The 26729-nt window shown below is 34.3% G+C and overlaps 1 protein-coding gene across 2 annotated transcripts in view; it reads left to right on the top strand.

The window, feature by feature from the left end:
* The window catches only part of IMMP2L (inner mitochondrial membrane peptidase subunit 2), a 405705-nt gene that overhangs the window by 11636 nt on the left and 367340 nt on the right, over positions 1 to 26729 (top strand). For both annotated transcript variants that reach the window (XM_056482156.1, XM_056482155.1), the window contains exons 2-3: positions 1579 to 1716; positions 8592 to 8695. In XM_056482156.1, the coding sequence (XP_056338131.1) occupies positions 1582 to 1716; positions 8592 to 8695 (239 nt within the window). In that variant the 5' untranslated portion in view covers positions 1579 to 1581. The remainder of the gene's footprint in view (positions 1 to 1578; positions 1717 to 8591; positions 8696 to 26729) is intronic.

Below are 26729 nucleotides of genomic sequence, written 5' to 3'. Positions count from 1 at the left end.
AATTGTGAGGTTTTTGTTCTATTTCACAACCTATTTAAAATTATTTGTAAAAGTGGTTGATGGAAATTGAAAATATTTGCACAAAATATTCAGAAAGAAAATGACTGAATTATAAGCAGCGTGAAAATTTAAACTTAAGAGCAAGTTACAGATGATGAAGTATTTCCACTTAAAAAAAATAAGAAACCCTTTGAAGGTGAAAGTCGGAAGTCATAGTCTTAGAAGACAGTCCTTGTCATTGCAAAGCTATTAATATCTATAAAGAATTCTAGTGAAGACTATGCACATGGCTTACTTTGTAGAACTGAGTTTTCTAAGTTTTATGGGTTTTGGAATTAAGAAGCTCTATCTATGACAGATATACTACCTTCAGTACTATTTCACCAGAGTGTTATCAATTTATATTCTGCATACAAATAGTTCATCACTTCCATGTTTCTGAAAATGCAAGAGAAAATGATTATATTGTGAAATTTTAAATAGTTTGTAAGTGGATTGCATGAAACTGCATATATTTATGTTTTCCATTATTTTAATTGAAAAACAGCTCTTATGTTCTTGAGTATAAACACAAGCTAATCTACCAGGGATTCATTAGGTGAAAGCAGCAGTTTAAAAGAGAGTTTCCAATAGGTGAAGGGCAGCACTTCTTATACTGAAACTGCAGTTATGTGAATTAGGCTTGAGTCTATGCAGCAGTACCTGGACATTCAGCTTGATTTTCAGAGGTATGACTAATACAATCAAACAACTGGTGTTTCAGTGCACTTTGTAGGTGTTTTCCAAGCATGTTCAGTGGTTCAGGGCTAAATAAATAGACGGGAGATAGCATAATACATGGAAATCATGAAATGTGAAATCATGTGAAACATGTGAAATCATCATGTGAAATCATCCCATGTTCCATTACGTGGCTGCCTTAGTCTGCCAACAGACTTTTAACTTTGTGATGGAGTGATGAACAGAGTCATTGTGTCTTAACACGTGTCCCTATGTTATAGGGTGTGTTCCTGTGATAAATGTGACAATTTAAACTGATTGTATGTTTGCAGTTAATGCCAGTGTGGAAATGATGCTTTTGTGCATTTTAATTTGTGAAAATATTTAATAAAGAAAAGATAATGTGTTGCAAATAGCTTTCCTTTGCTTATCACAATCTACCTTTGGGGGTGAAAATTTAATAAATACCAGTGTATGAAGAGAAAATTATTTGCAGTACTTCTTTTTTTCCAAAATGCATTACTTGTTGCATCACTTTTCTTCTTGTTTACCTGCTACATTGAGTCATTTTTATCCAGTACTTCTGTTAGTACAGGATCAAATTAACTAAAGGGTATATGCGAAGTATCAAGCTCTGTTCTGTAGAATAGACATTTAAAATCTGATGAAGATTTCTGGTTTGTTGGTTTGGGGTTTTTTTCCATTCTCATGTGTACACTCATTTTTTTCACTCTGAATATTGTGAGACTCTAACAGATAATACATTTATTTTTAATTGTGCTGTGTTTAATTGCTACACGTTGATGTTACTTCAAATTTGTTGTATAACGATTTTTCTCTTTCCTTCATGTTTTTCAGATTATGGCACAGGCTCAGGGTTTGGGGAAGAGATACATTAAAGCCTTTTTTAAAGGTTTCTTTGTTGCTGTTCCTGTAACTGTGACTTTCCTGGACAGAGTTGCCTGTGTCGCAAGGGTGGAAGGAGCATCAATGCAGGTATTGCTGGAAATGTCTTTTGTCTGTCAGGAAATTGAAACGTGGCTCTCCACTGATAATAGAGAAGTGAAAAAAATATTTCAATTGCTATTAAATGACATTCTAGTATGGAATAGTTTAATTTCTACTTTATTAAATATATTGTGATGTGAAAAAAAAAGATTTTTGAAAACAAAACTTTGCAAAATTCTGGGTCAGTAAAAGGAAAATATATGGAGAAATAGTGATAGATTGTTTTGATATCTTCCTAAACATTTAGAAATATTTGGAGCAAATTTGTCTCTTGGTTTTCAATTGATGATTCACAAAGAGGCTTTATTAATATTTAGTAGCTACATTATAGTAATTGTATGGCAAAACTGTTTATTGCTATACTTGTTCTTACTAATGAACAGACTTGGCACCATTGCAGGGAAGAAAACTGAAAGTGGCATGAGCCTACTATTATTGCTTATGTTTATCAGGAAATAGGTACGAGTTCACTGTTTTTACTTTGGTTATATGGAATGTTTATACAGCATAAGCAAGTAAATATAAATAGGATAACATTTAAATGATAAATAAATACTCATGAACACTATTTTGCTTTCACTGTTTATTTGGTTTTGAAAAAGCTATATTTTAATGTAGATAGAAAATTTCCATATTTTTACTTTGCATTTTAAATCATATGCACTGCACATTGGTATGTCTCACCACTGATAACTATGATGTATTTTGTTCCAATGTTGCAACATTCCAATTAGCAGAGAGTAAGGATTTGATTCTTGGATGTCAAGCTCTCTTTTCTGATTGTCTTAATATGCTCAGAATCTTGAAGAGAGGTTTCACAGCAATCAAGACCAGCTGCTGGAGTTTGAATTATGCAGAATTTACACGTGGGCTAGAAAATTCAGGCTTGAACCTGCACTTGGCTGATTTATGTTTAATGTTCTAAAAAGCAGGTGGTGGGGAGGAGGAGCTGGCAAGATGGCATTGAGTCTTTTGTGGCAGTCTGTAATCTGATGTTTAAACTCTGTCAAGAAATCTCAGCAGGCAGCTCTCACATCAAGAACAGAAATGAAAGTAAAATCAGCTTACTCCAGTAATTCTACAATCCAAGGCCAAATGGGTGTAACATAAGTTATCTTTGCCTTTCTCATGGAAAGATGACCAGTGAAAGAGAGGAGAATCTCAGGGCTCACAGCTGTATTGATTACCAAAAAATAAACATCTGTACCTGGCCAATCAGTTTTCAGGATATAAAGGAATAGGCCAGCTTCCCAACAGTCAGAGGCATTTGCAGTTGGAGGTACAGAGAGCTTGGAATGCTGCTGGCTGTAGTGAGAGGAGCCAAGGGCTACGTGGTTGTGTAAGGGTAAGGTAAGATAATGTTGTATGAGGGACAGTCCAGGGTTAGGCAGCTGGGACAGGGAAAGCTTGGGGTAGCCAGCCATGCAGATTGAAAGAAGGTGCCAAAGCTGTGTGAAGCTGCTGATAGGTAAAGGAATCAGTACAAGCTGCTAATAAGGGAATGGAGTCAAAACAAAAAAAGAGGTCTATAAGGTAAGGAGACAGTTGAGCAGAATTAACAGAGAGGCTTCTGAGAAAGAGTCAGTGATGTATAAAGAAAAGGTCTGTAGAAGAAAATGTGTTGAGTTCAGAGTTGTATGAGAATAAGGACTGGAGATGAAAATGTGTAGAGTTAAGACTGGTAAGCAATGTAAGAGAAAGGGCTGATGGTGCTGTCAGCCCTATCCATCCTGACTTAGCTGTGATATTCCATCTTTCCATTTTTTGCCTTGGCTGCAGGTCTAAGGTCACATGGAGCATTCAAGATGCAGATTCACATTGGATTTTCTGGTTTTGGCTTTCTGCCTTTGCTTCTGCTTTTTGGGGTTTTTTGCTACTAGTGAGTGTGACCTGAGCATTTAAATTTTGAGGTGTTGGGTTTTTTAGCATACCACATTGCTATTCATAGTTTGATCTTTTCTGCCTCTGATGTAGTGTTCTGTTTGACATCCATTAGTGCTTGATAGTTTTGATTTAGTAGCTGAAAAGAAATATCTTAGATATCCTTCTCCACAAGTCTATTGTGCTCCTCTGGTTAATACCTCAGTTTTATGTTTTCTTTGAAGTCAGTCCCAAGTGTTTGAGAGTGCTCTGCTATTGTTTTGGAGTGTTGCTTCTCTGTTCAGTTGAAGAGCATTTAGTTGACTGTGGTTTATCCATGGAAGATTTGAAAAACACTACAGTTATTTAGTTATATTTATTTAACCTGACAAAGGGAATATTCACTGGATTATTAAAATTGAAGCTTTTCCCTTGCTGTGTCTGTTAACCAAATATTCCCTGATTTAAAAATGGGTAACTTGAAAACTGACATTTATAATTTTACTGATACCTCAGTGTCTATAAAACTCTCTGGTTTTATTCTGAAACAGAAGTGAAATAGAGGTTTGTTTTAAACGTCTATGCATATGGCCATTTTCAGATTGAAGAAAAAATCCTAGTGCTTTTAATAAGATACTAATTTCCTCGCTGAGGTTTATTAGACATCTAAGCCAGTCTCATGGGGACACAATTAGAAGGAATATATCCCTCTCTTGAAGAGTAGCTTGAAGGAGCAATGGTCATGTTGCAATTCTGTCTGTTAGCTGTGCTCTTTGGAGAGTGATCTATGTCAAATATATCTGAAAGCCATAGGTGTGAGGAAGACTGAAGTTCAGTCAGATTGTAGTCAGCATGTATCCTTCAATCACTTCTAGTGATACCTTATTGTCTCAATTTGATATCCTGGTAAGATTCCCAAGGATTTATTTGTAATAGACCTCTAAAATGTCTAGCTGGCTTTGCCTACTCTTAATTCTGGCTCCTGAGCCTGAAATTAAAAGTTTTGACAGGAAGCAAGAAATCCATTTCTCTATGTCATGCTTGCTCTCCTACTCTTGTTCTCTGCTGTGTGTCCTTTCTCCTGCTACACTTTCTCCTTTTGTTCTGGACCAGCCTTGCTGCTGCTTTGTAGTTACTGATGATGGGAATGCTTTTTGGCATCCTGGCAAGCATATGAATAAAGCTTCTAATGGAAATAATTTTTTTTCTGACCCAATCAATTAAGACAGGCTTCATGTATTCTATTGTCTCAAGCTGATTTTGTATTTGTCAGTGCTTTCAGCCACTTGTAATTTCATTTGTGCTGACTTCAGTATATGTGTATTAACTCTAACCTATAGGGAATAACAGTGAACTATTGCAGTTTATAATTTTAACAGTTTTAATAGTTTCATTACCTTCTCTTTTATTTCCAAATTTGCTGGGTTTTTTTAATCATCAGGTAGTTTTGTTGCTTAGGATTTTAGATGGATGTGCTCATCTAGCATTCTACTAATACTGGGTTTCTAGTGAGTTGTAATCTGTTTACAACATTAAATGTAAGTGATACAAATAACTGGCACAATGGCTGTTGTGGATTTTTTTTTTTTGTGTGTGACTTCTTGTAGTGCAGGCTGCATACTTTTAAATGTTTGTCCTATAGACATCTTGATATTGATTTATATTAATTTTTTGAGTTTCATTGCTTGTTTGGTATTATGAACTCTTCATACATAAAGATGTGGAAAAGGAGCCCCTTATGGATATATAAATTTGTAAATTCATTAAATCAAATGGACTGTTTTCAAGTGGGATAGAAGATGAGTGTATGTGCAGCTTTATATGCAAGTTCTATTGCAAGCAGTTCAATAACAAGGATTATAGGAAATGGCCTGACCAGCGATCTCTGATGAAGCACTCATGTTTCTGCAGCAAACATTATTGAATGTTCTACTCCATTATGCATAATAGCAGCTGTAATTATTCTGTGGCAGTTTCTCCTAACTTTATTATTAGGATTACTGTACCTAAGCCTGTAAGCTCATATGAATATTCTTTGTGTTCCCCAAGCTACAAGCAAATAAGTTGTGACCTTCACTAGCAGCATAACAACTATCAAGTTAATCATTATTTATAGCAAAAGGGCATGTTTTTACCCTCATACTTATGGAACCTCATGTCCTATGAGGCTTCATCATATGGCTGGGGATCTCAATTTGCATGCTTTTAGCATTAGATTAGTTTGTAATTGGAAAGAGTAATGTTTTGTGGCTTCTGCACCACAGTTTAAATTAAGACCTGTGTGCCTCATTTGTAGTAGGCTTTTATGCCAAAAACTTGAGCAAAGAAGTTAATGCTTCAGACTAGAAGGAAGAAGCCTCTGTGTCATTCTGTTTCTTATGAAAAGCCCTTGTGAACCTATTTGTTGACTCCTTTTGCAGAAGCTGTGCTTTGGTTTTGCTAGACCTGAAACCTTACTACTAGTTAAAATATCATGAGGAATAAGTTGTATTGTTTCTATACTTGTTTGTTGTTATACTTGTGAGTATACTCAATTTGTGTTATTTACAGTAGAGAAAGGCTTGCTGAAGGATTTAGCCTTCTATTTTTTAATAGACAATAGTGATTGTTGATGTAAATGAATAGTTTTCCTTCAATTTCTTCTAACAAAATAGTATTATTGTCTGAGCATTTGTCAGATTTTTTTTGAGAGAGAAGAAAAAAAACCTATTCCATTGTATTTTTCTCAAACACAATTCTAATTTGTAATGAGTTGGATATCCACCCTGTATGTCAAAATGAGGTCAGGTATTGTTAAAAATGCATTTAGAGTGCTTTAAGTTAAAAAAGCTTATACAATATCTATTTGTGTTTAAGTTCTTAGGCATTTCCTTTGTTTAAATGCAGAAAAAAACAGGAGCCAACAAGGATAGTCCAACTAGGGCAATACTGTAACTACATGGTGTATTTTCCTGTAAGATGTAGTTGATGTACATTTATTTGATGCAAGAAGTGTGTGAACACTCATTTAGATATTTTTTAAGTGTTAGCTGTGAGATACATTATCTTTTGGAACAATGGTTTAAGGTTGCTATTTATTTCATCCTTCTCTTTTGGCCTTTTAAGGCAGATACCTTTGAGTACTAAGGAGTTTATTTTGTGAGAATGTCATAGGTATGATTCCTGCTTTGTAAGATTGGCTTCTGCTCTGTACTTAGTAGCATTGTATGCTTCTGACCCCTATGTATCTGCATTTGGCAAAGGTGAGAATGACTGAATTGTTTGTGAGTTTGTATGTAAGTCACTTGTATGTAAATATTTGATCCTTTGGTGGAAAATGCTGTAAATGTGATAAATAATTCTGGAAATCCTGATTAAAAATGAATTATAAAATAACTGCTAATTAGCTCCTGGTTTTCATTTATCTGGTTCTTGCAGTGCATTGAGTCTAGTAAATAAAACAGCAATGAGTGTTAATATATTTACAGCTTAGATTCAGACCTTATCTCTATGGATGCTAAAGTGATGTGCTTTGATCCCTTGACTTACCTAAATAGAAATTTGACTGTAGCCCAAAATGTAACCTGCCTTGTTTGCTCTTTAACTAAACATAGGATGTCATATCCCTCCCCCTTCTCTACCACATTTATTCTTTTGACCTATCATGTTGCTTACACCAGCTGAGGACCCTACCTCATGGCTTCCTCTCACACCTTGGAAAACTAGTTTTTCACAAATCCCACTTGAACTATTTTAACCTATCTGTTTAGCAATGATGAATGAGAAACTGTAGTAAAGAGAAATCAACACTTGTAAATTGCTTTTGAAGTTAAATACTAAATTTTATTGGAGAGCAAAATTTACTGAATAACAATAGAATGAAATCCAAGGCTGTATAATTTCTAGGGTTGAGAAGAGTTAATTTCAGTCTCCCTGTTGGTTTACTCATCAGAGCTGCCATCAGTTTGGAGAGGGGACTATCAGCAGTGAAAGTCCAGTGGTTTATGTGATGGTTCCAGTTATAGTGTAAGTGCCTCTTCTACAACAACAAAAACAATTTTTTTTAGCTTATATTGCAGTTATTGTACAAAGGATAATAAGTAGCCTAGTTTCAACACTATGTGCTTTATTGCATATATCACCTAACTCTAGAGTCTACATTAGCAGTTATCTCTTGGCCAACCTGGGAGGTACTGTAATTGTATTTGGAGATTCTGAAAAAGCTTTCTGAGAAATAAACTATTATAAGACTTTAGTCTGGAATACTTTTAAATAATTTCTGTCTAGTAAAAGGAGTCTCTGTTTTACAAAGTAATCCTTGCAAACATAATTGAAGTACTGTGATGGGCTTCTTCCTTCCTCTGCCCTTTCCCAAGAGTTAATTCAGATCCATTGATACCCTGGTTTTGTATCATATCACCCCAAATAATTTTGGGGTATTTGATGTACCTCCTAATTATGCATTAATTACTTGGTTATTTTGTTTGATGCCTTTTGTGTCCTGTTATGGAAGGCCCACATTTATTGCCAGTTTCAGTGTGTGCTGTAGGGTGTGTATTTTCCCTTTGCAAACGATGCTGAGATTAGCATTGCTACAAGTACATACTTAACTTTTATAAATAGTAAGATGCCTGCAAAAAACTTGTTCGTTTTTTTTTTCCCTGGAAATTAGGTACTTGGTTCTCCCTTGATTTTAATATTAAATGATAAGCAATAATATCAATCTCTTCTTTTCATCAGGCTTGCCATAAGCATGTATCCTATGTAATCTGATTTGCATGCAGTAGTGCATTGAAAAATGTGAACTAGTTTGTCATAAATTAATGATATTTGACATGCCATTTAATAAAGAAATGTATTTCCTCTAATACAATAGGTTCTTGGCTTCTTGGTCTCTTACTGTAAGTGGGTATGTTTTTTACCAATTTTAATGGGTTTCACCTGTTGATGGAAAGAATTAGGTAGAAGATTAGTAAAGGAAGTGTAGATCTAAATGTAGATCTATTTTTCTCCCCTTCTTTCAGCCTTCTTTGAATCCTGGGGGAAGACAAGCATCTGATGTAGTACTCTTAAACCACTGGAGCATTAGAAATTACGATGTACAGCGCGGGGACATTGTGTCACTAGTGTAAGTAATTTTGCATACATTTCAATACATGCTTACGTAGATGTTGAACCATTGGTGTTTCACCTACAATAATGTAGGTATGTGCATGAGCAAGGAGTATAACACTTTTATAGTGCATTATTGTTATTCTGTAGTCTGTTTTCAAAACTCATATGTTCAAAGGATGTATTACTGATTTTTTTACTTGAAAGGAATGCAATGCATATCATGTGATACAGTGTGTATCTGTACCAAAACTGCCAAGAACAAAGAGTTGTGAAATAGAAAACAGATAAAACATTATGTGGCTTAAAGGAGTATAGTTTTAAGTTACTGGGCTATGTACTTTTGAGAAAAAATTTCTATTTTCCATATCAACTAATACTGTAGGTTTTTCTTCCTGGTGAAGTATATCTAATGGATAGAATTTTAGATAAGATCACAGGAATTCAACCACCTCCATGAAGGACAAATGGAGCAAAAAATATAACTAAATTTAAAATTGAGAGGTCTATGTATCAAGCCAAAAGGTGGCAGTGTTTCGCTGTTGAAAATACTCAAGACTAACAGGGACAAAAACATTTCAGCCTTAATATAATATAGAAATAGAATGTCAAAGTGCTCATAACTGATGTAGGGATATAATACATACTCATATTATATGCTTGGAGAATTTAAGCTTAAGGTTTTAGTTTTGTAAGTGAAATGCACAATATGTAGATTGTAACACAAATGTCTTTGGAAGCCATATTATCTGTCTGCCTTTGTGTCATAGATAATTTCTAATTGTCTCATTTTTTTGCCTACCTCTTCACTATCGTGGTAATTTGTAAGACAATTTTCACTGCTAGCTCTTAAAACCAAGTCTCTCATGTATTCTTCTTTTGCTAGGCACTTAAAATTTGCACTGTGATCTGTCTCATTTTCTGTCATGTAAATTTTTCTGTAAGTAGTCTAGCTACAAATATGAATTTTTTCATGTTTGCTACAGATAATATTGCAAAAGGACTCCAATTTCAGATCACTTAATGATTGCTGTAAAATGTGATTCTGCCTATGTGGGCATCCCTCTGCCCAAGTCATGCTCTGGTGATTGTTTAAAAGAGTCAGTATAACTGATCAGTAATTAATAGACTGAACAGAGAATAAGCACGTTGTCTGATCAGAAATAGTTTCGTTCCTATTATACTCCTTGAGTGTTTGTGATTGTCTGAGCCATCTGCATTGGTTATTTTCACTTTGGTCTATGTTTGAGCATGTTAACTAGTATTTTAGATGCTGTGGGGATTTTTGTATGTTTGGAAACTTCTCCCTAATCTTGATGGAGTTTATGTACACCCATGTAGAAGTTGTTTTATTTATGCACTGTGTGGAAGTTTTTCTTAGTCTCCGGGAAGTCCACTGGGTAATCAGATCAGAGTATTCCAAAAGCACTTAAAGGTCAATACAAAGGAAGTAAAATAATCTATTGGATAGTTTTAATATAAAATATCCTTCAATCTTTACATTTATCAGTAACAACTTTTAAGTACTTCATGATACAGGTTTGTTAGAAGCAGTTTTGGCATGCTTCTTTATTGTGTTGTTAAGTTTTTGATTGTGCGGTAAAGTCTTGCAGGATATAGTATCTGGATGTGATTTTGTACTTCTCAGTTTTTGAGACTTAATTTTGCTATACAATGCTTTTATTGTGTAAATAAGTTACTGTTTTATTTTTTATTTTGATTATTTACCTATGATTTCTAAAACTCATATATGCATGAATTTTACTTGCTGGTCCTCACTATCTGATTTAGGTAAGGCATCAATGGGGAAGGCTGATCTCCCATCAGGTGCTCCTTTACTAGTCCCCTCAGAAACTCAGCTGAGAAAGTGTTGGTGTGACTGAGAGGCAAATGGATATGTAAACCTTTGTTTTGCATCCTTGTTGGCTACTTTACATTTGTCCACTGTCTCCTCTTTGCCAAGATGTAGCAGGAGATAATTTGAAGGTTGTGAAAGAATGGTTTTTTGCAGAACAAGAGCTGAAGTAAAATAATCCTTCATGGTGGCAAGACCAGGGCCATTCAAACTCATCTCTTTACTCCACGATTTGGCTGTTGACCTTCTACTTACAATGGGCTTTGCTAGTTGGGATCTCAACAATCCCTTTAGGAATTATGGTAGAAACAGCAGCCATCCAGAATGACATGGTATCTCTGATGGTATGAAGAAAGCAAAGAGGTGAGTTAGTCCTGGTGGTTCTGGATGCCTCAGAAGAGAATCAGTTAGCCTGTGGTAATGATTCTGATACTGCTTGCAGATCTGAAGGATTTTCCTCTGTTGTCCAATCTAGTTCTTAATAAACATTTATATAAATTTATTTTATGAATTGGATTGCAAATGAACACTCAAGTACTTGATGATGTTTATACCTAGTAAAGATACTAGGTACAGAATGGAGACTGCATATGTCTGTCATCCCAGTCACTCATCTCAACCACAGCTGTCCAATTAGCCACTGTATGCACACATGTGCATTTACCTTGTTTTAGACAAAATATTTAGATTGGCATTGATCTTTAAAATTATTAAATTAGAGTCAAGTAAAATGAATGGATATAAGTTAGTAGCAAAAAAATAATTTCTTTTATTTAATTTATAGATAGTTATATGTTACCTTAGCCTTTAGAATATTTTTTCCCTTTAACTTGAACTCATTTTTATTGATACTAGAAATAGGAGAGCTCAATGTTACATGCTGTAACTTTTGAGCTCACAATTTTAATTTGATTCAGAACTAAGAAAAATGTTAGCGTTCTTAACTTGATCACTTACTCAAGTGCTTAATTTAGGTACTGCAATATTACTGAGACTTAATACATTGAAAATCAAAACAGGAATAATTTTTAAATGAAGTAATTTCGGTTATTCTGTCTTCCAGAATACTACCTTTCCATCTCTTAAATGGATTTCAAAAAAGAAAAAAGTGTTACATTTTTAGTTTTGGAAATGTATTTATTTGTCTTCAAAGAGGAAAAAATACTCATGTAGCACATGAGGTCATCTTTCAAAGATGAATTCTTGTTTTTGCCAGGAGACCTTGATTTTTCAATACTTTAGTGTTGAAACAGGCATCTATTTTGTAAGAGCATAGCTGAGGTAGATCTCTACAGTTGTGTAGAACTTTCAGATATTGCAGTGTTCTCTCAGCTGGTTTTACTCTGTGAAGTTGGAGTGCCAGCAGCATTGTAGCTGGAGCCGTATGTGTCACCGTGGGGGTTGTACAGCTCCTGCAGTTCCCTGGGAATACGTGCTGCAGCTGCATTTCCCAGTACTTAGAGACAGTGCTCTTCTACTGCACATTAAGGGATATTTTTGCCAACTTTACTTGTATGCAATTCGTTTTTTACTGTGTACGAATGCAGGCATTGTTATAAAAAGATGTTGCCAAAGAGTGATTTCTAGGCCTAGAGTTCATTTTGGTTGCTGTTATGGAAAACTTCCTGTCCTGAGTGCACAATCATGCCATCTTTTATTCCAAAGTTCCTGTCCTAATGTAGAAAAAGGTCTGTGCTTAGGTTTTTCAAATGATAAAAAGTTAAGGTGGTAAATACTCACAGGCACTAATTTTAACCTTGAGGTCAAAAATTAGAGGTTAATTTAAAGGTTGTGCTATGTCTGGGATAGAGAGAACACCTTCTCCAGCAGTTAACTGGGAGCAGAAACCTGCTTGCTGGATAGGTTGCCAGGTGTCCCTCCATTGCTAATTTAGAATGTGTTCTTATGTGTCAAATAAAAATAGCTATGCTAAATTAATCTGAGGGGGAAAAAAAGGAAGAAAACATGCTGTTTGTTCTGTACATTCTGAATGGTAACATGCTTTTAAAAGTATGAACTATAATAGCTAAATAGGCAGTATGTTTAAAAGCATGTTTTTAAAGGTCATCTATAAAAATAAGGAAATAAGTGTTGTATATTTTGTCAGCTTCTTTTGAGTTCTCATATAGGAGCATAATTGCTTTAAATACAAACCCAACTTTCTACATAGAAAATTCCTTGACAATAAAAAAAAAATTGCCAAATCATACCTCTTGTCTCCTATCCTTATTATCCTGATGAGATATATTAAGTGGCTTCTGTCACTGCTTCCTCAGACCTATTGGTAAACCCCTTTATTTTGGGTAAACTGCTAAGCATTCATGTGGGCTTGATCTTTGAAAAATCCAGTGCAGATCATCACTCTGGAGGTAGAATCAAAGTACTGCATTTGAGGTTGTTTCTGCAGCTGTGTCCCTCACTGGCATCTGTTCAGAAATGAGAACTGGAAAAGATAATTGTGATGATGATTTTATGTGATGGTTCAACAAGTTTCAACCTATACACACAAATCTGAATAATGCAATTTTTGAAGGAGTGTAGTCTTTAGTTGATGAAAACAAAAGAGTTCTCAAATGGTGCAAACTGGATATATGTTATTCGTAGAAGATCACTAATTGGAATTTCATTATTGAGACTAGCTTAATAAAATAAATATCAGTGAGAAGGTACTTACTGAAGGAACTGCCTTGAATTTGAATTAGTTTTAATTATGAAATGATTTTTTACTAAAATTTGATAGATATAGCATGAATGGATATGTAATGGTTCTTGCATTATATTTAAGAAAGCTTCTTTCTGACTAAAATACTGGACAACCGTTTATGAATACCTCTGCTTGGATTTCTTAAGTCTTCCAATTTCTGTTCTATTTTTGTTTGTACTTAGGTCTCTGTACCAAGTCATCTGTCTTCTGCAGGTAGGACACTGCAAAGGAGGTTGTGCTGACACAGAAGCTAAATAATCACTTTAGTTGCTGTGCCTCAGTGACCTCAGAAAATCTTTTCCTATTCTGTTCTTTTAGCTGGGGAAAAAACCCTAACCCTCTCATGTCTTTTCTTTATAAAGATCAAATATATAGTTCTACTTTTATTATTTGTGTTATGATCTATTCTTAGTGTGGGTATCATGCTATATATGTGTTAATACTGTTGGTGGAAGAAAACCTTGTGTCTTCTATTTATAAAGTCAAGTCCTTTCTCTAAGGAAATTTTTCAGATACTGTACATGATCCTTGGTTGTATTATGAAGTGGTGCTGTGAAAACTTCTTATTCCGGTTGATTTTGATTTTATTTGACTTGCTGTTGAATTAAGTACCTTGCTGTTGAATTCAGAAACAAATTGTTGCTTGGTGAACATTTATTAAAGTATCTATTAGAATACTACATTGAAAGTTTACTAAATCCACTTCATTAATTACCCAGTTGTTTTGAGTTTGGTTGGTTTGTTAGTTTGTTTGTTCTTGGTTTTCCTGCCTATAACAGTCTTTGTGTTTTATTTAAAATGCAACATTGAGAGACTTGACAGAAATAATTAGTCAGAAAGATAGTCTGTGGTATTTGGTTGAATTTCCTTCTGAGGTAAGTAGCATAAAATTTCTTTAAGACCCATTGTAATGAAAGTGGTGGGAGATTAGTCTTGCCCACCTCAGAAGCAAAATATTTAGAGAGCTGTAGATTATCCAATATAGGACAGCTATAATTTTGATGCTACTGTATATATGTGTATTGACTTATCTATATTTACACTGGAATTACTGAGTTATAGTAGTATATATTAGTATATAGTAGTGTACTCAGCTAGATTAGGATGTAAATAATAAAAACAATTTGAAGTTACACTAAAATATAAGTATGTCTGATTCTTTGGCAAGTGAGAAAGATGTGAGGAAAAAATGGTTATTTTGTGACCTTCAAATTGTAGGATGATCAGGTGTTAGCAGCTTAATTGTTACATAAGGAGGCCCTGCTGCTGGAGGAGTGTTAACAGTTATTTTCAATCTCAACATTAACTGATTTGTTAATTCAATTTAATTGCTTCTCCTTTTAGTGATCAGGCAAATGAAGAAGAAGAAGAAAAAAACTATTTACTAAATGACATAATTTTTACCTTTTAAAATAGAATTTTTTAAAAAATTGTAACAGCATAGAATAGTTTTTTATACTCTTCTGGATGATGGGCAGTCACAGTATGTTGAAGTTCTGGGTCTAAGTGGACAGCTGGTTGCAATGTGGCAGAAATTGCAGTAGTGGCTGGAAAGCTGTCTCTGATCCTGTAACTCTGCCTTACAGTAGGATGCTACCTGCCCTGTGAAGGTCATGTTGAGCAAAAGGAGCTTGAAACCTGCCTTGGTTTAGCAGTGTGTTTTTACCTTTTGAGATAGTTATAATTTAGATGCTAGGAGTGTGGTTTGCTGCAGCAGAATCTGCTGCCATGTGTGTACAGAAAGGTAAGAGTATAGGTTTCCTGAACTTTTTTCTTTGAATCTTACACTTTAAAAACTCTTACAGGAAAATATATGATACCTTTTTTCTCAGTACATTTCCAACTGCTGAGAAGTAATTACTGGTTATTTATGACTGGTATTGCTTGTAGGTACTTGGAACTAGGAAAGGTTTTACAAGTCAGTGAAATAAGCTCCACAATCTCATTGCAGAAAGTGGCTGACAATATGATTGTTTCAGCAACTAAAGTGAAATTCCAGTTCTCCTTCTCTGTAGGGTATTCAGATTAGACACCTCCTTCTTATGTGAATTCAGATTGAAAATCCGATAATATAAGATTAAAAAATTAATGGGTATTCCTTTGGTTATTCTTGCACTTTAGATCAAGTGCATTTTTGATTGATAAATATAGATGGACTATAATTTTAAAAAATATGCTCTGAATACATTCTCTGTTTAATCTGCTGATCAGATACTTTGACATTTTAGGTGATTGTTAAACTAATTCTTTGTTGAAAGTCATTTGCTTCCCTTGAAAGTGAAGCCAATGTTCCAACTATGATTCCTAGAGAAGATAACAAGTCAAAGTACTTAATGTTATATTCCACTGCACTTATGAAATGCTGGGTGCTGAATTTATGAAATACTAGAGTCAGTTTAAGATGAACACTTAAAATAGTGAATTTACTTTTCATATGTTTTACTTGAATTGTGAATAGTATACATTTTGGACTTAATGAACTTATATTACCTATTAAGAAGCTCTATACTTATGAGGAGAGGGGGTAATGAATTTTTTGTTGTTCTTTTTTTGTAAAATAATTCTGGAAATTTGCTTACTCTTTCTTTTCTATGTGAAACTATTATCTTTCAAAGAGATCCAGTTCATTGGCATCAAGGCTTTCATATTCCAATGCTAAGTTCTGCTACTTGCAGTAGTATGAAAGCTCTAAAAGAAATATAGGTGGGATATTACAGTATGATTCAGCAGTTCTTGAGTCCTAGAATACAGTACATTTTTTTTAAGAGGTGAAGCTTTATTATTTATATTCTAAGTTCTGGATGTAAGCAATGAATCAAATGAATTTGGTTCTTTGTATGCAAAAAGATACCTAAATACATTTTATCAAGTTTTTTTTTTTTTTTTTTTTCAGTAAGCCTGTTTTCATTTTGTATACAATTTGGGAAATACTGGGGTGATTTTTTTTTTTATTTTAGTGGAGATCTTAAACATTATGTTCTTAGAAAAATTATAGATTAAATATTGCCACAGCTGACTTTGTATTTTTCAGTTATAACTTCCCCTAAGCCATTTTAGTCAGTTGTGTTATGAGCAACCATAAATATTAACTGCAGAATGTTTCTTCTAGGAATCTTTCAATTAACTGCACATATGCTGACAAAGTGAATTTTGCTTACACATGAAAAATATTTATTTCCAATCTAATTGGTGAAGTTGGGAGAAAAACCACGGGTCTTGACCTGTACTGAGTATATTGTGGACGTGAATATTTTTGCATGTAATAAGCAGTCTTGGCCTTGTTTTCTGTTTTTTCAACCTTTTAGCAAAGGCAGAAGCAAGGGAATGGCATATTATTAGGTTTAAAATGATAATTAACCTTATCATCACTGTATTTTCTAGGGAAATTATATTGATGAAAGTAACATTAGTTTTTTATGCACAATCAGCTGCTCCTGAAAAGTGTAATTGAGCAACATTTAGCTTTAAACACAAGTGTAAGTATTTTTATTTTGGACTTCATTGTTATTGTCAACGTCTATCTGATGCTTAGCTACAGAGAAAAGTCCTTAGCGATGCAGAAGGATGAGACAGGGGCCACAATTGCAGCAAGGGACATTCTGACTATACACATGGGGGGAAAAAAGCAGAATTAGAATTGCCAAGCCATTAGCCAGAGAGGCTATGAAACCTCCAGCCTTAATTGAAACTGGACTAGCAAAAACCCAAGCTTCCTCATCTGCCTTTCCAGTTGCATCTGTTTTGGCCATGAGCAGAAGTAGATGACTTCCAGAGGTCCTTTTCAACCTGAATTATTCTGTTTGTTTACATCAAATGGAATTTCAGCAATGGAACTTTTAAGATGTGAGGCATACTAGCTAAACACTATCAAGGTTAATATTACTAGTTAATGTTTACAATGAGCATTATGATGTTTTTAATTTGTTTTATAGCATGGAAGGGGAATTTTTAAAAACCTCTTGTTCTGTATATGTGGTTGTGATATTTGTCTTATAACTGCTTCTAAAACACCTAGCCATGCATTGAAACTCTGTTTTGTTAATAGCTGAACATACAGAGAATGTTAAGATTGCATTTGGGTTTTATAACTGGATTGTAATGTCTCTGAAGGACAAACAATGGGTAGGTTTAGGCAGATGTGTGTGGTGCAACAATCAGTGGGGGTGGTTGGCAGTCCACAAGCAGATGTCTGAAGACTGGGACAGTTTAACATACTATAGTGAAGGGAAATGCTTTGGCAATATATGAGGACAGTGGTTCCCAAGTGAGAAGTGGAGCCTGCTGAAGTATACAAGCAATTGTTTGCTCACTTGTTAAATTTTCAATGAAGTCTGACTGGATTCATTCATAAAGGACTGCAAATCAGAGAAAAATGTGTCAGGAATAAAGTATAAAATGCACCTAAAATGGAGGTGAAAAAATTAATGTGTTAGAACACTGGAAGCAAAGACAGGGGTAACCTACAAATTTTCATGTCATGTCTGTAATTTAATGATTTTATGTAGGAAGAATGGACAAAAATCTTTTTCATTTATTTCATAAATAGAACTTAAATTGATTTGAACTTGACCTGTGTCTTCTGCCAATATGGAGCAGAACACTCTAGCCAGCCTATTCTCTTGCTGCTCAGCTCTGACTTTTTCCCTGCTATTGTAGATTTATTTTTTTATTGCTACCTTTGTGAAATGTAAAAAAATTAGTATATAGGCAAAATGATGGACTAAAGAAGGGAAAAGGTAGGAGCAAAAACAAAATTATTGTTCTCATAAACCCATCATCCATAACATAATGCCATTTAGGTTTTCAGTAATTAATAGTGTATATCTTAAGGCAAAAAAGATATAGCTGGTGAGCATATTTCTTGTGTTGAGTTGTTTTATGTTTGCTTTAAGGGATAGATTACTGACATTCTCAGAACAATAACTTTGATGTTTCCAGAACTAGGGCAACTGTAATGACAGAAGTGTGGTTTTGCCATATAAAGGGAAGTATGTTGTCAGCAAGCAAAGGATAATAGCATCCTGTACACCCAGAAGGCCCACTGTGATGTTTGTGTCTGCATAAGATCCCCTTCGCCCTCAGAACAGGCTATTTTTAAACTGGTGCTGAGTCTGACCTTAGTAAAGAAATACTGTTGGAAGATTTTTAAATGCATGACCATGCACAGTGTGTTTCTCAGTCCTGTAGGACACTGACAATAGTATTTTTTCAACAGAAAACTTGTTTTAGTTTGCACTTTACTTGAGTTCAAAGACTTTCCTGTTTAACATTACCAGGGAATACCTGATTACAAATTATTTTCTGTATCCTTAATTGATATAGCTTACCTGAATCTGAGACAGAATTAAAGATTTAAATTTATTGTTCCATACTGCTTATGATGAGATGGTGTCACATTTCTGATTAAAATAGAAATAGTTTCCACAGACTTCGTTGTTAACTACATTGTCCTCACTGTGAGTGGTGTTGTAAAATTTGTGAAGAATTTTAATTGTTCGAGGTCAGTACTGCTACTACTTCATAGGAATAGTGTGCATATCTTTGATAACTGAAGGAGAATGTTGGTATAGTTGACATACGTTTATTGTAGCATATTTTAAATACCTTGCAATGCCAGGAAATTTTAAGAACCATCCTTCGTGGGTCTCTTGTAACCTTCTTGTAACCCTTATGTTATCACATGATATCTAGAGCCAGGTTTTAAAACTGACAGTGATGGGAAAGTGCAATATTGAAATGACTGCTTACTGGGAGAAATTTCTGACGTGAGTATATGTTAAATAACATTCAACCTGGCTTAGCAAAACAAAGGCCTTAAAATGTCAGAATCCAAATTTAGCAGAAAAAGATACATCTTTATATCTGAACCTTTTCTAGATACTTCTTAGCTTTAATTGAAACAGGTGAGCACATTCATATGGAATATCTTCTCCCCTTTATATCCTTCTTTGCCTATCTTTTTTGAGAAATTATCTCTGTGATTATCTTAGTTTTGAGTAGCTGGCCTTCTAATTTTATTATTTTTTTTCAGTTCTCTTTTCTAATCCTGTAGCCATTTGTGGTGTTGAAAAGCCTACAGGGTTTATGAATGCATAAAGTGGGCTGGGGGTTATGTAAGTATTTACAGTAAGTCTATAAGTCTGCAGTTTTAGAGCTGTTGTCTCCCACTGTTCTAAAGTCTGCTGCTGTTTTTTCAGCTAATTCTAAGTTTCACTCTTCTCCTTTAAAACACTTCAAAGGTTTTTTGTGCATGTTTGTTATGTATGTTTTAATCAGCTATTACCTGATGTTAGTGAACAGGTATAGCATAAGTTTGATACATGTGTGATTGAATTGGAAATACATTTGAAAATACTAAAGCTTGCAAAGCCTCCTAACAGTTGTGTTTCACATTTCAACAGTGTAACTGTATGCGAGACAGCTCAGCAAGGTTTTCCAGTTAGCAAGATTTGCTAATGCAGCAGCAGTTAACCACCAAGGGAAATTTAGATTTGAAGGGACCCTTCATGTCCTGATTTGTAAAAGCCCTCCTGGGCTATTCTAGAAATTTCTGCTAGCAACTGCATTTAGCTTTTCTGTGTGGCTTGTTTCAATTCCTGTGTGCAGCTGTATATAGTATTTGCTGAAGCTCATGAGGTATGACATGGCAGCAACAAGTACATTCTTTAGATGGTAGCAGCAGGGCTGGCAAATGTGTCAGCTCCTGGGATACAGAGAACATGAACAGAGCATTTGCTCCTATTAGCACAGAGCATTACTTCAGGCTAGAAGTAATCAATCTTGGTATATCTAATCTACCAGTTATACTCCTGCTTTATGATATATTAATAATAATGACTGATACGGGAACGGGCTGAGTAAAGGTTTTATTATTTTACTGTTTTGTTCTTTGTCTCATACTTGCAATTGATAAAGTGAACAAAAAAGAGAACACATCAATACTGCTTCTATCATGAGCTTCATCTATGTGAAGCTAAAAGTTGTACAATATTTAATGTTATCTCATGAAGAACCCTTTTGAACACAACAGGGTTATGATTGCTGTATTCATATATTCCTGATTGGTCTCCCGTGTGTTTTTCTAAGAATAAACTGATTTTGGAGATTGCTATGGGAATTTGATCCAAGTACAAAAGATGAACTAACACAGACTTGTATGAATAGCTGATATTCAAAATTATCTTTGCCTTAGGAAGAAAATAAACCACACTCAGAATTTGAGAACTGTAATAGCAAAATAGGACCCATTTAAAAAAAAATTAAATCATTCTGACCTGTGTATTCCTGCCCATGGCAGAGGGGCTGGACTACATGACCTTTCAAGGTATCCTTCAAACCAACCCATTGTGTGGCAATAAGATCTCTTCCTGAAGTTTTCTTGCTGGTTTTGGGCTGTTATATTCAGGTTTGTACTAATAAGCCAAAGGGAATTTTTACCACTTCAACCAATGTAACTGGGATTTATATGAGGTTTTCTGCTGAAGAAGCATATGTTTAGGTTTGTCTCCAGGTAATGGGTTTGGATGCTTAGATTGTATCTGGGGTCATGTCCATGCCATAGGTAATGTGCTGCTGAAAAATGAACTGTTTTGCATTCCCCACTTCATTTGAGTGTGTACATCCTGGGATGTCAATCATGCCTCTTTCAACCAGTTGTAATAAATACATTCAGAGACATCAGAGAGAAAACAAGGAAGCTGAGAACAGGCCTGTGATGAAGGAAAAAATAGATGATTGACACAGTTTTTTTTTGTTGATCCTAGCTGCACTTTGGTGGAATGTCTATTCAGTAGCCGTTCTAGGGGAAGATTGTGACATCTTTATTTTCCTCCTTATTTTGTTTGTTTTACTTTATCATAGCAGGCTTCCTTAAACAGATTACAACAGGCTGGTTCATCTATTAAAGTTTGGCCAGTAAGCAAGCTTGTGTCCTTCCTTCATAGCATCTTAGATCTTGTTTGCATTTCAGAAGTCTCTAATGAAGGTTAAAGGATGAAGCCCCTAACTTATTATTTTATTCTTATTTATATTCTGTCATGCCTGGGGGTGCTGATTTTGGACAAAAGCATCATTTTTCAATAGATTCTACATAGATTTCTTTGTTACCTCAAGGGGGATTTCTGCATTAAACTTAGTCCAATTATCTCTATTGTTTTAATAGTTAGATATCATAAATCAAGCCTACTCACCAGAATTTCTCTCTAGTCAATGGAGAAAAATGAGCACTTACAGAAATGAGTTTTTATCAATTATATGATGGGCCAAATAAATGACTTGTAATTTAATCAGAATAAAATAATATTTCTGTATAAATTTTCTACTTTTGTCCCTAAATAAGGTGATCAAATAGTAATGAAACTGAGTGTGTTTCATATACAGTTTTAAGGATTATTTATGTGCAATTTAGTACTGTTCAGAAAAAACCTCCATGTTATATCTTAAATTTCAGGGTGACATTTCCTACTTTTCACTGTACCTATTTGGACGCTCCTTTTGGAAGACTGTGATGGATGACCAACAAGGGTCTTCAGTTTTACAGACAAATTTCCCCTATTGAGATAAAGCATCTTTTAATGAGCTATACATGCAGATAAATAAATAATGTGGGGGAGCTTCCATACTGTTCTTGTGTTTACAACATTATTTTCTTTTCTCCCTTCCTTCCTCTCTGTCTGTTAACCACACAGAAGAAATAAGGTCATAATTTAATGAATGACCCCTTGGATCACAGATGCTGTCAAAATGAAGCCTGAACATTTTAAATTGGCTGGCTGCTGTTATCCTAACAGAGCCCATTAAAGTCACATAAGATAGCATAACTTACTATGTAGTGAAACTGACTTTTTCATGGTTTCTTTGTAGATGCGAGTAAATTTATGGATGGCATTAGTGATACTAAGTTGACAGAATTAAAACACTGTTTATGGACACAGTTCAGTAACTTGATTTAATTAGATTCTCACCACATTGATCTAAGAGGATTTTCAGGCAATATTTTATGATGAGGATTTGAAAGAGAATGCTGAAGCTCTCACAGAAGTGAAGAATTAAAAGCAGTATTTTCATTTAAATGCATACATGTTTAGCTAATTAATTAGACTCTTGCACTTTGAAACAGTGGACAGTGTTTTGTATAGGGGCTTCAGCCACTGACCAGCCTGAAAAATCATCTTAAGCTAATGGTTTACTCCATTAACAGTGAGTGTGGGCAATTCAGATCTAACTCAGATTTTGTTACCCTGTTTCTAATAAGTTTAAGCTCCATTTATAGTATTAACTATATTTGGAACTCCTGACCCTTAGTTCTCTTATTTATTATTAAATTTAGCATGGGGTACAGAACAGTATCAGAAGTAAGGCTGTAAGAATAACCAGTTATCTTTTCTGTCAGAGCAGATAATGCCTTTTAATTTTTTCTTTCCTGGTTTCTTCCTGTGTCTTTCTCAAGTTACCTGTCTCTATTAACAATCAATGTGATTGTAAAGCTACTAAGCATTGTATTATTACTATTGCCTGCTTTTTAGACTTTACTGAAAATAACAGGCTATAATAATCCCTGGGATTTTTAAGATTAGTCTTTTGTGCATTTAAATATATTTTAATATGTGTAAGCTTTTGGAAAATGCAGTATAAGCCTGTGAAGTGAGTGTAAGGAGTTATACGTTGAATGAAAATCAATGCAAGAAAGTTGAAAAAAGTCATTAAATTATTGATATAAATTTATAGAGATGTCAGTGTTACAGGAGGGCTTGTGGTCTTTTAAATACAGTAAATGGTTTTAAGGACATTATGCTGTATGCATCTTAAAAATTTTGACAGATTTTATTTGAAAAAGCAACATTGCTTAAAAATCAGACTTAATGATTCTGGTGGGTCCTTCCAACTCAGAATATTGTGTGATTCTGTAAATATAAGGCTGCTTACTCTAACTCTCTGAGAAAGAAAACGTTTACTTCAGCATCTCTCTTCAAAACTGGCAAAACAAGGTGCAGATAGTCAGTTGGTTTCCCTGTGTGCTCTTCCCTATGTAGCTCCTCAGCTTTGAGAGACATTGGATATATTTCTTTCTATTAAATAGTACCTGAATCTGTACAGCATCTTATAAAACAAATTCAGTTGATCCATAAACTGCTAGATGTTACTTCCACTACAAACTTCCTATAATAACAAACAGCAAAAATTATCAGGTGTTTTTATTCTTAATTTGGTCTTCATCCAGGAAACGTCACAAATCCATGCATCTGATTACTAATTTCAAATTTTAATTTCAGATTTAGCTGAAAATTGTGCCAGTATTGCAACTCTCGGTAGCTATCCCTGTAAAATTCAGGACAGGTTGGATGGGAGTCTGAACACAGTCTTCAGAACATTGTTTAGATTTGAAGAATCTCTTCAGATTGACTTTTCTCAAAAATAAGAAATTGTCATTTATGTAAAAACTGTATTTCTTTCTCATATTTCACCTTCCTTTGCATCAATAGTATAAAAAATGAGAAATAATCAAAGATGATCTCAATTTCAGTACTTTATGTACTGTAGGAAAGTATCCATAGACTAGGTGTTGAGTCTTGACATTAACATTATGTCTTCCATTATTAATATTATTAGCTCCAAACTAGTATTAAATTTGTTTCTTAGTGATGTCAAGATGCATGTGAAGATGTATTTCTGGAACAGGAAAATGTCACTTTGATAATGACAATTTTTCCTTATGTTCATGATTATTTAGTGACATATTTATTTAACTTTTATTTACTTTATTCTGCTATGTTTTTCATATTGCTAACTTGTATCTGTGAAATTCACTTGGATTGTGAAATTGATGCAATATAAGAAAGCAGGGGAAAAGTTCACATAATTCCAAAATTAAACTTCACTGCAATATTATAGTGAGAATATGCCTGTAGATACATGTATTGGCTTGATGTAGGGTTTTCTCGTGATAATTTCAAATTCTGCTATGAAACATCAAAGTTTACTATGAAATCTTCACAAAATATTTTTTCCCAAATGAAAGAAAAAAAGCTACAAAGAACATTACACCTGTGCTCTTTTTTTATTTATTTCTCATACTAATGATTCATAATCTAATACTTTTATTTGTTGTTTAAAGAATTCTGTTGTGATACCTTTCTGATGTCTGTTAAGTTTAGTGGAAGTAGTTATGGTTCTGGTGACCAAGGTGTATTAAAGAAAATGGTAGTTTTTAAAGTTAAGTGAATCTGGTTTTGTATTTTTTATTGCACAATGGATTTCTTTTTTACAGATACTGGTTTAACTTTAGAAGTTCTCAGCCTCTCAAATATTTTCCTTTTACTGAAAAGAGTGTCATGACAATATTTAAGGCTGCTGAGCAAGAGGAACAAAGATTTTGTTTTGCTAAATATACCCAACTGGCCAACACTGACATACTCACTTCATTGCTTTTGAGTTTAGTTGTAAAAATAACCCAGCAAAGCTTCCTTCTTTGAAAAGATTATTCTAGGGAACATTTGCTTTACAAAGAATAAAATGTATTTGGTATTACTACATTTGACAGAAGACATGCACAATTCTTATCCTGTATTTAGTATGAGGTGATGCTCTTTATTTTAGAGATTTTCTTAGAATGATATAAAAACCCATTCCTTAAGGAATTTCATGGTACATTTTATAAATAGTTTCTTTTTATAGTTTTCTTCATATTAAAATAAATAAAAGAATCTCTAAGGCATGATGGAAGGTATATGGGAAGAGCTGCTACTGCAATGAAAACCAGTGAAGTTTGAGGGGATTATACAGTAAAACAAGTCTAATCTAAGAAAACATAGACATAATATTGCTGAATGTTTTTACTTTCAGGCATTTTACAGAATGTTGATGTAGACAATAAAAGGACATGCTCATCAAAAAATTTAATTTAAACACACCGCCCTAGCCTTCTTCCCCCTCCCCAGCTCAGTTTAAATATACTCAGATTAAGTACTCAGATTTCACATGATGGTGAAGGAAAAAACCTTAAGGATATGTAAAATTTATAAGGAATCTTGAGATGTCATTCATTATGTTGACAATATGCACAACTTCTTTTCAAAATGGATTGGACCAAAAAAAGGTGAACAGACGCAGATGAAAGACTTCTTCCCGTAGTGTGTGCTGAATTATGAGAGTTACTTGTGCTTATACATTGCCCCAGGGGACTGCTTAATGGGCCTGGTTATATAGGGCTGCACATTTTTAGCTGTGGGCTGGTATCCATATTGAGCCATAAATTCCCAGCTGATCTATTGCTTTCTGGGCAAACCAGTCATACTCAGATGGAATTAAGGGCAGTAATTGATTTCCTGCTAAATAAGACTCATATCAGTTTAAAATGTAAAGAATGTAAACTAGAGTCTCTATATTAAACAAATATATAGTCTAAATATTGCTTGTAGATATGAAAACCTTTCTGTAATTATAAATTTGTGTATAGATCTGTAAAGTTGCCTTCTGAATGGAAATCAGTATCTATAATTTTTTTACCATTTGAATTTTGAATGACAAAAACATTTCTGCCAACAAATCTTTGGCTGCTGTGGCTACATCTTTATTCTGGCAATGTACCATACTAACAGAATGTAATTTTAGCTTGTATTAAATACCAAGGTGAATATTATATGAATTAGGGGGTCTCATCTGCTTATACGTACCATAACAAACTTCTTTACAGAAAAGAAAAAATTAAGCAGTGATTGCTTATCAGTGTCTGTGAAATTTATAACGAGGCTGATTCACTGAGATGCAGAGCAAAATCTTCTATTAACTGAAGCTGTCTTTTTCTGATCATCAATTAAGCTGCCAAGTAAGTCTGCTTAATTTCACTTCCATCCTGTGAAAATCAGCTGCTGTTCTCATGATACTGATATAACAAGTAAAGGAGGAAAGAAATTACCTCCGTTGACAGAATAAGGAAAACCTTGTTGTGTTATTTCAACTTAATTTATATTTGGAATTGCATCCTGCTTCAGAATTTAAAAACCATCAATCTCCCTCCCCCCCACCCCTCTTCCCATGTACTCTTTTTCTCTCTTCTTTTCTCTTTTCTTTCTCTACCTTGTTTTTACAGTGAAGAATGTGCTGTGTAAAGTTGAGTGAACTTGGATTCTTTCTCATCAGATAGACATTTATCCTGGAGGATTTCAGCCCACATTTTCCCTTTACTATAAACTTTTCAGTTGACATGAAGTAATCTGTATCCTTCCTAAGCATAAAGGAAAAGTTTTTCTTCAAATATTATTTCCCAGTTGGAGTCTGATTTTGTGTCAAAGCTGTGTTGCTGTGTAGAAGAAAAACCTCATCAATCTAGTTTTTATTTTCTAGGTGAGTTATTTATTTAATTAGTTTGTTGTTGTATATATATATGGCTGAAATTACACATTAAATCTGAAGCAAAAGAAGCAGTGGCTATATTACAGTGCTTTGGCTACTTGGTTTAATATAAATGCCCATTGTTTTTCTAGCAAATGCTAG

This window comes from Oenanthe melanoleuca, chromosome 1A (genome assembly GCF_029582105.1).
Source record: "Oenanthe melanoleuca isolate GR-GAL-2019-014 chromosome 1A, OMel1.0, whole genome shotgun sequence".
Taxonomy (NCBI): domain Eukaryota; kingdom Metazoa; phylum Chordata; class Aves; order Passeriformes; family Muscicapidae; genus Oenanthe; species Oenanthe melanoleuca.
This window is presented reverse-complemented; position numbering and strand designations above follow the sequence as displayed.